Source organism: Eucalyptus grandis, chromosome 1 (genome assembly GCF_016545825.1).
Source record: "Eucalyptus grandis isolate ANBG69807.140 chromosome 1, ASM1654582v1, whole genome shotgun sequence".
Lineage (NCBI taxonomy): Eukaryota > Viridiplantae > Streptophyta > Magnoliopsida > Myrtales > Myrtaceae > Eucalyptus > Eucalyptus grandis.
Genome location: NC_052612.1, coordinates 26,710,891 through 26,722,270, shown reverse-complemented (window position 1 = coordinate 26,722,270; position 11,380 = coordinate 26,710,891). Strand labels below are relative to the sequence as shown.

At 40.5% G+C, this 11,380-nt stretch overlaps 1 protein-coding gene across 1 annotated transcript; it reads left to right on the top strand.

Moving 5' to 3' along the window:
* Window positions 1–9,239: 9,239 nt before the first annotated feature.
* Window positions 9,240–10,982, top strand: LOC120296282 (polygalacturonase non-catalytic subunit AroGP2-like). Its single transcript, XM_039318062.1, has 2 exons — window positions 9,240–9,308; window positions 9,957–10,982. The coding sequence occupies exons 1-2, from the start codon at window positions 9,240–9,242 to the stop codon at window positions 10,980–10,982; spliced, it is 1,095 nt and encodes a 364-aa protein (XP_039173996.1).
* The last annotated feature ends 398 nt before the right edge of the window (window positions 10,983–11,380 follow it).

The following is an 11,380-nucleotide window of genomic DNA, read 5'->3' as shown; positions in this document are numbered from 1 at the left end:
CCTTTGAACAATTCATAGGGGTTTGATCAAGAATAGGTCTTAGAAAGACTCTATTTATAATATAGCAAGCAAATAAATGTTTTTCAGCCAAAATCGTGAAGAAATTTTACTTTCAATTAAAAGTGTTCTAGCCATTTCTTGAAGAGATCTATTCTTTCTTTCCACAACTCCATTTTGCTCGAGTATACGGAGAGGAAAACATGTGATTAACACCAAATTTATCACAATCTCGTAAAATCTTGATTTTCAAATTCACTTCCATGATCTGTTCTTATACTAGAAATAGCACATCCTTTTTCATTTTGAACCTTTTTAGCAAACTTTTCAAAGTACGAAAAGGTTTCTGATTTATTTGCAAGAAAATATACCTGGTAAAATGAGAGTAATCATCTACAATTACTAGACAATATTTCTTACCTCCAATGCTCGGGTTCTTGTTGGTCCGAAGAGATCCATATGAAGCAACCGTATTACATGATTAGTAGATACATGATTTATTTGCTTAAATGAATTTCTTACTCGTTTCCCAGTAATGCATGGAGTGCATAAGTCGACTTTTGGTATGGCAGCTTAGGAAGACCTCGAACAAGCTACTTTGAAGAGATTTTTACTAATTGCTTCTTGTTGATATGGCCAAGTTTTCGTGCCATAGAATTGCTTCATCTTGAATTGAGATTAAGCATTGTTCTTCATTTGGCTTTACATCAAGGAGGTAGATGTTTCCATGCCTTCGACCCATGAAAGACTCGAGTCGAATCTTTGCTAATTCCAGAACATATGCCTTCTTGAAAGAAGATCTTGTAACCAAAGTATCACACAATTGGCTAATGCTGAGTAGATTGTAGTTGAGTCCTTCCACTAGAGAAACATTGCTTATTGTGAGATTTCCAATTTTCGCAATTCCGAATCCCACAATACTTCCTTTGCTATTTCCTCCGAATGAAACTTTTCCACCATTTACTTTAATAAGCTTTATGAAACATTTTGAGTCTCCTGTCATGTGTCTTGAGCATCCGCCGTCAAGATACCACTTTACCTTCTTTTTGACAGAGACCCGCATTCAAAAAAAGAGTCTCAAGCTTTCTTTGGTACCCAAATTTTCTTGGGTCCTTTCGTGTTAGTAGGATGAGCATTATTAGGCCATACTCTCTTAACAGGCTTCAAACCATAGGACACTCTTTTTCAAAATGATCCCGACTGTTACACTTAGAACACCTTAAAGCATTTCGACCTACGGGCTTTACAAAAACTCTTTTGAAATGATTTTTATAAGCCTCTCTCGATGGTCTTTTCTTAATTCTTTCTTTTACTTTCGGAAAATCAATCAAAGGGATTGTTTCAGCTGTCATTCCTAGACCCGACTTATTGAAGTAAGGTCTTTGGATTGAAAGAACTTTTCAAGTTTTTCGGACCCTATTGAAAATTTCTTTGAAATATTTGATAAATCAGTTTTTAAGAAAGCATTTTCTTTTGAAAGATTGTCTTCACTCTCTTTAAGAGTAGAAACATTCAAGTCTAAATTTTTTACCTTTTCTTCTAAAATGTTTTCCTTTTTGTTTTAAAACTGAGTTTTCCTTTTAAGTTCGGAAATCCTTTTAAGAGAAGTCTTAAGACTAAAACATAACTCATCAATATATTTAGAGACTTTGACAGGATTTTATAATCACTTACCTCAAATTCACCGTCCGAGTCCGATCCGTAGTCCGAGTCCGATTGCGCCATTAGACACAAAGTTGGCATATTCCTCATCACTCTCTTCACACTCGTATCGCTCCAGGTTTCGGCTTTAAGAGATTTTCGAAATTTCTCAGCTTTTCCTCTTTTCTTTTTCGAAGAGGACAGGTTGGGTCTGATGTGTCCCTTTTTTTTTTTTTACATTCGAAGCAAACTACTTCTTTGTTTGGTTCCTCATCATCACCGTACTTGGTCTCGCTGTCTCGAGAACTTTGTTTCTTTGGGATGAACCTTCGCCTTTTCTATTCAGTTTTCTGAATCTTCTTATCATGAGGGCGAGCTCCTCATCATCCATATCATCTTCAGAATCTGCATCATCGAATCATCATTTGATTTTAGTGCAATAGATTTCTTACCTCTTGGATCTTCGTCTTCATTAATTCGTTCAACTTCGTAAGACTCAAGAGTTCCAATCGCCCGTCTACGATAATGGCATGATTCTTTGCATCTCTCTTATTGAAGTCTTTATATGATTCCAATCCTTGGAGAGTCCACGTAGAAGCTTGTTCACCTTCATGGGATCAGAAATTTTTGTCCTTGGTTCTCAAGACCATTGACAATATCTCGTAAAACGACTAAACATGTCGGTTATAGATTCTCCTGGTTTCATTTTGAAGGATTCATATTGACCAAGAAGAATGTTAATTCTGGTCTCCTTCACTCGATCCGTCCCTTCATAAGTGATATGTAACCCGTCCTTTACTTCTTTTGCTGTGACACAAGAAAATATTATGTTATATTCAGTTGGTGACAAAGCACAATATAGAGAATAAATTGCTTTAGCATCGAGTGCTTGTCTCTTGTTTATTTCTTCTTGAGACATTCCGCTGGTTTCAACAGCTTTCTTTCCCTCTTTCGGTGATTGATGCAAAAAGCAGGAGTGATTCCTTTTTTCCACTACGTCCCATTCCAGGAGGATCCTTTGATCGTAGGAAAGCTTTCATCTTGTTCTTCCGGATGTTGTAATCCTTTCCATCGAAGTAGGGAGGTCTGGTATTGCTTTGCCCCTCCATCGCCCCCGTGCTAGCATACTAGCCATGGATCTTTTACTCAAGTAAAACACTTCAAACAAAGTAAGAACACGGGCTCGATACCAATTGAGATAGCTAGTACGAGTACCTAGAGGGGGTGAATAGGTATACAAAAAAATTTCTCGAAGCTTGCACGATATTTAAACAATTAGAGAATTTGCAACAGTTAAAAATTCAATCTCAAGACTGAGTAAGGGAAAGAGAGAATTGAACACTCGGTTTATAGTGGTTCGGCTTGATTCAAGCCTACGTCCACTCTTCGCACCGACACCGATTGGCTGGATTCCACTATAATCAAAGAGTTGTTACAAAGTTGATCTTCCTTGATTTCTAGGTGTAGATGATCTACCACACTCACTCAAGGCGTCACCCAAGATAAACACTCTCGCATACAATTTCGCTCGCCTCAACTAACAATCAAGGATCTTCGGACTGGAATTTTTCTATCGATCACACACTTAAAACAACTAGAACGTCTTCCTTTATACTCCTTCATGCCATCATAGCCGTTGGCACTTTCCAAAGGAATTCCTCCAATCTACCCGTTGGACGGAATCAATCAAGAAGATCATCCGAGCTATTTAAGGAATCTCGATGATAGCCCATCAACTCTGTTCGCCCATACAATCGGGATCTCGGTTTCAAGAATAGAATAATCCAAGATTATTTCGTCGACCATCGGATCTTCAATCGATCTAAGATAAGAATTAAAGAATCCGAAATGATTATCCAACCAAAGAATCTATTCCAGAGGATAGGATCAAATCCTCAACCATAAACCTCGGCTTTGGATTTCCTTCAACACCGGATTAGAAAGACTGCCGTGAGAATAATTCGAGTCTTGAGTCTTGAGATAACAAAGTCTTGAGACTATAAAGTCTTGAGACTTTAACTATCGATATCCAGACTTAGACTGATAGAAATGTTTTGTCAGCTTCAAAATATTCTGGAAAGATTTCTCCAACATGTTGGCCAATGTGACCAAGTCTAGCATGCCACACATTCACATCATTATTATATGTATTATGAGACGTGAGAAGGGAATAACAAACATTTATATTAACATAATCAATATCTAATATAATGAAACCATCCAGAAAATAACCACGACCATAGTAATTTGTATTAAAAAACAAATCCACACCTCTATTATAGAAGTTCATAGTAAAACCTAATTTAACCAACACTAATACAACCACTAAATTCCGACGAATCTCCGGAGCATATAACACATCATGTAGGAACAAAATGCGTCCACCACGCATCTTCGCCTGGCATGTGCCAATTCCTTTCACTTCACTCTGAGTTGTTTCCCTACATAGATCCACTTAGTTCCGCTTGGTACTGTCGGAATTCCACGAAGGATCCTTTATCCTTCGCTACATGGTCCGTCGCTCCCGAATCCACAGTCCACAAAGGATTAGACTCAGCTTAAGAACACAGAACTCGACACAAAAGTAAAGTTCTGAAAAGTACAAGGGGTGCATACCTTCTTTGGCTCACTACAAGGTCCGCGAGCATAGTGACCCTTCTTGTCACAAATTGTAGCATTTCACCCTTGCAAGCTTCTTCATGCGAGGACGCTTTCCTCTTTCATGTTGGTTAAACTTGGGTTTCTTCCCCGAAGAACCTTCTTCCTTGCCTTTCCCTTTATCAAACCCCGCTTAGGGCGCTTGCGCTTGGAGCTCGAAGCTCCATTTGAGCTAGAACTAGCATGATAGAGTTCTCGCATCCGGCTTAGCTGCCAAGAGGCGGTCCTTTTCTAGCTCAAGATGGCGCACGCATCCTCAAAAGATTTGATATTTTCATTATGGGTCGTGCACCTTCATATGCTCCCAACTCTGAGGCAAGGAACGAATCACTGCTTGCACCCGCTGCTCATCTGTGAGGACATGGCCAGCATCTTTCAGCTCATTTATCATGTTCGACATCTTTCTAAGATGTTGCTTCATGGTCTGACCATGAGGCTTCTTATAGGAGTCAAACTTAATAGTGAGCTGTCTCAGTCTGGTCACCGAAGTATGACCAAATCTAGCTGCCAATGCCTCCCACATTTCCTTGGCATTGTCAAAACACCTAAACTCTGGCATGACGTCATTTTCCATGCTGCTCAGCAACGTGATGCGAGCAAGAGAGTTCTTTTGTTTCCATGTAGCAAAAACTTCCTTATCTCTTTTGTCTTTGTGCAGTATTTCCTTCTTCGGGTTCTACCATGGTCGGTTAAGAGCCTCAAGTGCCTCTTGCTTTTCCAAAGACATATTGGATTTTCATGTGCCATATCTCATAGTTGTCACCATTAAGCTTTTCACCTTTGTTCAACTCGGCAACTATGCTCTTCGTGGCTGAAGCCATTGATCCAACACATCGACATATATGCACGAATTATTAATGCCTATCATTTATGCATCCCTATTTACATAGACCCATCATATTAATGAATAATTTCAAGTAAGGCTTCAGAATCAAAAATGTCACTATGTTTCCAATCATCCTCCAAAATCCTAACTTAAAACTATGATTAATATAATTGTCTTATGCAAAATAAATTCTATGAAGTTACAAAAACTTCTAAAACTACCCACAGCTAATTACCCATAGCAATCAGCAATAATAGAAAGCAACATATAATAGACATCCAATAAAACAATAATGCTTTCAATTAACACAATTAGGTAGTAAACAATACATAAGATGTCCACAAAGCACACTTAACTAAGATCAGCCAATACAACTAACACCAAGTCAAGACACAAACCGGGAAGGATCCTCTTTTGTTCAATTTCTTGATCTTTTCCCTTGTAACAATACAAAGAATGTTCATTTACAAAATCCATCACAATTTTCTTATATGAAGCAGTTCCGTTGACGTCCCATATGCGATTCAACACATCTTGCCATTCTGGTGGAAAAGTATTTATGAAAAATCGCACCATCTCTAACTGTTACATAGGACGACCATTCCATATGACCTTTTGAATTTTCCCATTGACTTCAAGGGCGTGATCAATTAAGTCACCACTCTCCCATCGATGATCAGTCAGCTCAGCTATCAACTTAGACAGCCTATCCTTTTGTTCATCGGTAATTGCGCGAATAGGTGTGCGCAATCTCAGAGGAGGCATTGTTCCTGCAACAAATGCAGAACAAATAAGGGATCGCATTATAATCCACATAGACTTAATTGAAAAAGAAACACATTCTTTTCCTTTTTTTTTTTGGGTCAACGATGGTCAACGGTCAACGGTCGTCGGTCGTCGGACCGGTCGGACTGGTCGGGCCGGTTCAGGCGAACCGATGGCACGTGCTGCACACGTGCGCGGGCTGACGTCACGCGGACGTCGACGCCACGTGCGCGCGTGCCAGCAACCGCGGTTCGGGTCGGGTCGGGTCGCGGGTTGGGTCGCCGGCCGGTGATCGCCAAATAAACGTCGTCCGTGCCGCGTCATCAATGACATCACCCTAGCGGTTACTGACCGTTGGGTGACGTCATGCTGACGTTAGCATGCGTCGGTCCACGGACCGGCGCGTGCCGGTTCGCCGGCCGGCAGCGAGCACGTGCCGGTTCGCCGACCGGCACGTGTGTCGCATGCACTGGGCGAGTCAGCGCTTCCGGGCGCGTGGCGCCCATGCGCAACGGCTTCAAGCCGCGCGTGTGGACGCTTGCGGCGTCTCCCAGCGGCACTCGACGTATCGCTAGACTCGTCTCGACGTCACCTTTCTTCCTATGCCATTAGAATTCGATTTCGACTTACGAAAACTCGGAAAAATGGCCGAACAGCGCTCGGGTGTCGGGATTTCTCGCCCCGATCCGTATGGCCGAATTGCTTTTGCGAAAAATCAATCAAAAAACGTCAAACATGTCGGGAAAACGTGAACTAGGGCTCTGATACCAATATTGGGAATAACGGATCCCCGAAAACTGGATTCGACACTAAATCGAACCCCTAAAAATCAATGCAGAAGACGAGCCCGGGAAAACAACACGTATCACCGATCCTAAAGCACACCACGGATTCGAGTGTACCTTGTTAGCCACAGATTAGACACCGACGCCGATTAAGGAAGAGAAAATTGGCCCTGTTCGATCCGATGAAGCAATTTCGCCTTTTGCGCTTCATTGTTTCCTTTTGGGAGAGAAAGCGAGAGAGAGAGAGCGTGAGAAGAAAAAGACGTACGTTTTTTCTTTTTCCAACAGGTGTCATCTCTCTCTCTCCTCCCTTTTATACCTTCCCCCATCCACGGGCCCTATTCCCGTGGGCCGGGCTTTTTGGGCCCAACTTGGGCGGACGGGCCTTGAGCCTATTACATATAAACCATCAGAAACTTATGGGGAACAAAATCTTACTCATTGAATCCCTGAACTTGCTCCGTTGTTCGACGAGGTCCCCGAATTTGTAATCCGCGTAACCAAATCATTGAACCAGTGGAGAAATATGTCGAATCAAGGCCATCTATCTCGAGCTCCAGCGAATTCAAGCTTGTGTCGATTGGTTTTTGATTAAAAGCCTGATGTGGATATCATTAATACCCCTCGCGCATTTGAAAGCAAATGAAAATAAGTTCAATTGTATCTTTTATTATCATCCTTGTATTTGGGTCCTTGCAAATTCATAGTCCACTATGATGATGACTGTTGATTGTAAACGTTCCTTGTTCATACAGATGTTAGAGATTTAGGTTATCTATCAGAACGATTCTAAATGAAAGTTGAGAATAAAAACACTCTATCATCAAGTTTTGTATCAATATGGAAGGGGGCGTGAATAAATGAGATAGAAAGGGTATAACTTTACGAGAATTGTGTATGTATAAAGCGTGACAACCCTAAAGAACTAGCTAGTTATGAGCAAATTTAATATGTTACTTTTATAAAGGCAAGCTTTTTTTGGAGGAGTGGCGTGATGATTTTAGGTGAGCCAACTCTTCTTGGACTTTTTTAATGTATTGTATTTGTTTGAATATTGTATCAAATTAGTAACTAGTGGTGTTACTATGAAGAAGCATATGTATAATTATTAAACACGTTATAAGGAAAATTATAAAAATTTTGTTGAGCTTCTACTTGCTATTAATTTGAAGATAAAATTAAAAAGGATTGTGTGATGGTTACATTCTGGGGCGTCACAATTAGTCATTTCCTTTCCTAATCCCTGGAAGTACGCACACATCTTCGAGATTTCAATTATCATGTAGAAGTGATTAATTAGGTTACTCACAATGGCATCTTATCATTATGACTTTAACCCAAATTCATGACTAGCTAGCTGGTTACACGGTGCATGCACAATTATTAAGGTCATGTGGAGAATCTCTTCTACATGTGAAATCACAGTATCCCATCTTGAAAATTTATCAAATTACCTCACAACTTGATTAATTAACCAAGGCTTGTCCAATCTGAGGTATAGATGGATGCCCTTTTCTTGTTTAATCACATTATTAGGGAGAGTTGTCCTTTGCGATATTGGCACATTGCATTAAGCCATTCTTTTTTAATGACCAAGACCTGTCCTGTCTTGAGGCATAGACGGATGCTCTTCTTTAATCAAGTCTTTATTAAGTGGATTAATATAACTTACTACCCAAAAGTTTATGTCTCTAGCTAATTCTTAAATGTTTTTTTTTCTATTCTATTCCATCCTTTTGTCAATTATGTGGGCTTTCCCATTACCTTCTTTTGTTTTGTGCTCAAACGCCATACTAATGGCAGGTGCATCTCCAATCGGTGGGATCTTTCGGGAGGAAATCTATCTGCCTTTAACTTCTATTTATGACTTCCCCTTCAAAATTTGAAATATTTATCTATGTGTGTGCGCATTATAAGTGATATCCATATGTGTAACTTTCCAATAAGAAGACTGGGCAAGAGGAAATCATGACCACAGAAGAGTGAAGGGTGTGCTTAAGTGATCACCGTAATTATATCCCTCACTTAAGCCTTGGGTTCAAATCACCGTTTTTTCTTTTAAATCAAACGGAGTAATTGAAGCATCATTTGTAATATGGATGTGCTAAATAAAACTTTTGTAAGTATAAGCCTAAGTGTCAATAGTAATTACTTGATGTGTATGGGATGAGGAAACTGCCACAACTAATAAAGATTAAATAATTCTGAAAGAGTCACGGACGGTCATAAGGTGAATTTTATATATATGTAGATTTGTTTGATAATCAAAGGGAAAGCAGAGAATATTCACCATGATACCTGTTAATTGCAAGTCGAACTAGAAAACACTATTAAGTTGTATTTCTTTCGCTTGGCAGAGAACATTTGATATAAAACTTTATTTAACTGCAAGTTGAACTAACATTATAAGTTTTTTTTTTTCGTTCCCTCCATCCATTTGTCCTAGAGGAATCTCTCTCTCTCTCCCTCCCTCTCTCTCTCTCTCTCTCTCTACCATCACTCCTATAAATGTCGTGCTCAATCAAACGAACCCTCCAACATTATCGGCATTCCCTCTTCCTAAAGAAATGAGTGAGATCAACTTTAACAAAATGTCTCTCTTCGCCCTCTTCCTCGTCCTGCCGTTTTCACTCCATGTTAGTTTTCTCAAGCTCTCTCGCCTCCCCTTCTACACACCATAATAATCACGGCTCATCCTATCTTCGAAGTTCACATGCATTAACATTTACAGTTCTTTGATCGTGTTTGTGTTCCTACGTATTTTGAAAAGAAACATGTGAAACACGAGCCATGAAGTGACAAGACATATAAAATGCTTGAATACATAGGAGGTTCATGCTTACGCTTATTTCTATAACGTAGTGTTAGTGTCAATTACTTGTCTAAGCTAGACATGAAGCATTAACAAAGAAAAAATGGACTGTATTATCATTCAGATTGTGGACATTACTTAAGGATTTGTCATGAATATTTATCATGCTATCCATTTTATTTGTAAAAATTGATTTCATTCTTGTTATCTTACAGGTATAGTTTCTTGTTACTTTGCTTACGAACATTTGCATGTTCGCTACAGTTTCAATAATGTCCCATTTATACTGCAGGGATATTATACTCAATCTGTTTGATATCCTACTACAATTGAGTCGTAGCCTTGTTGTCTTATAACTGAGTTGTGAATTGCATTTTAGGGTTACAACATTTTTAAACTAGATGAAACATCCTAGCTCGGTTGCGTCATGCTAACTTTTTAGTCACTGATTTTCTCTTTCATCCCACTATAGGTTGTTTCCACCACGGCTGGAACCACCACCGGCGCGGACTCCCTTGTCAGCGATGCCAACTCAATCCCTCCCAAGGAATACCTTGTCCATTACTGGAACGAACAAATCTCCAACACCCTCGCCGTACCACCACTGCTTATATCCAAAGTGTCACCCTTAACTACTGCAGAAACGGCCCTTTTTGCCCAGCTCGTTGCTAAAGATGCTCTATCCGACCACCTCCTATCTTTCTGCAAGGCAGCACAACTGCTTTGCTTCCCGGACTTATCATCCCATCAAGTTGGCAAGGACGGTCGTGTTTTCTACGATTTCATTAACGGTGCCACAACACTGGCCGGTGGCATGAACGTGAACAAAGGCGTGGAGCCAGGGAAATACTTTCAGGAGTCGACGCTGAGGAGCGGGAATGTGATCCGCATGCCGGATCTTCGTTCCAAAACTCCCGAAAGGTCATTTTTGCCACGCAGTATTTCCTCTGGATTACCGTTCTCGACCTCGAAGCTCGCCGAGCTGAAGCAAATCTTCCATGCTGGGGACGATTCGACTATGGAGAAGATAATGGTACGCACACTTAGCCTATGCGAGAAAGCACCGATACGAGGTGAGACCAAGCGATGTGTTAGTTCTGTTGAGGACATGATAGACTTTGCCACCTCAATACTAGGCCACGACATCAAGCTTCATTCCACGAAGAGCGACGAAGGGTCAAAGCATGATATCTTGATTGGACGAGTGAAAAGGATAGGTGGGAGTAAATTGAGTGTGCCTGTGGCATGTCACGATAGTCCATTTCCTTACATGGTTTATAACTGTCATGCGGTTCCAACACTCCATGTTTACGAGGTAGATATACTGGATCCCGTGTCCAAGGCCAAGATCAACAACGGCGTCGCAGTCTGTCATATGGACACGTCGGCTTGGAATCCGAACCACGAGGCATTTCTTGCGCTCGGGTCGGGCCCTGGTCGGATCGAGGCCTGCCACTGGATATATGGGGAATATGCGGTCTGGACTAGGGCTAATTAGTAATGGAAAAAGTTGAAGTGTACGCCGAATTGAATAATACAGGTTGGACCTAGAGGCCGAGAAAAATTAGCCGATAGCTCCATCGCAGGTCATCATTTGATTGAAAGTATTATCTAATATGGTATTTGCTGTCTAATATACACGACTGTGATCGTGTGTGTGTCAGTGTAAATGTCAAGTGTTTGTGTGACTTTGATCTAGCGTTTGTAATTATTGTGGCATGCATGTGAAAAAGTTTGTCATGTGAAGTACTTACTATTACCCATCTCCTTCCAGAACATAACTTGATTCCATGTCCCAAACTGTAATTAGAAGAGATTAATGGACATAGGGTGAAGCACCTCACTGATCAATATCGCTTGATTCGAGATGTGCAAATACCATTTGCTTGAATTTGT

What these genes read in the sequence shown, in the direction of transcription:
- LOC120296282 (XM_039318062.1), top strand. Translation starts at nt 9,240, where the DNA reads ATGAGTGAGATCAACTTTAACAAAATGTCTCTCTTCGCCCTCTTCCTC. An exon ending in TCCTGCCGTTTTCACTCCAT is followed by an intron (nt 9,309 to 9,956) that starts GTTAGTTTTCTC and finishes ATCCCACTATAG; the next exon opens with GTTGTTTCCACCACGGCTGG.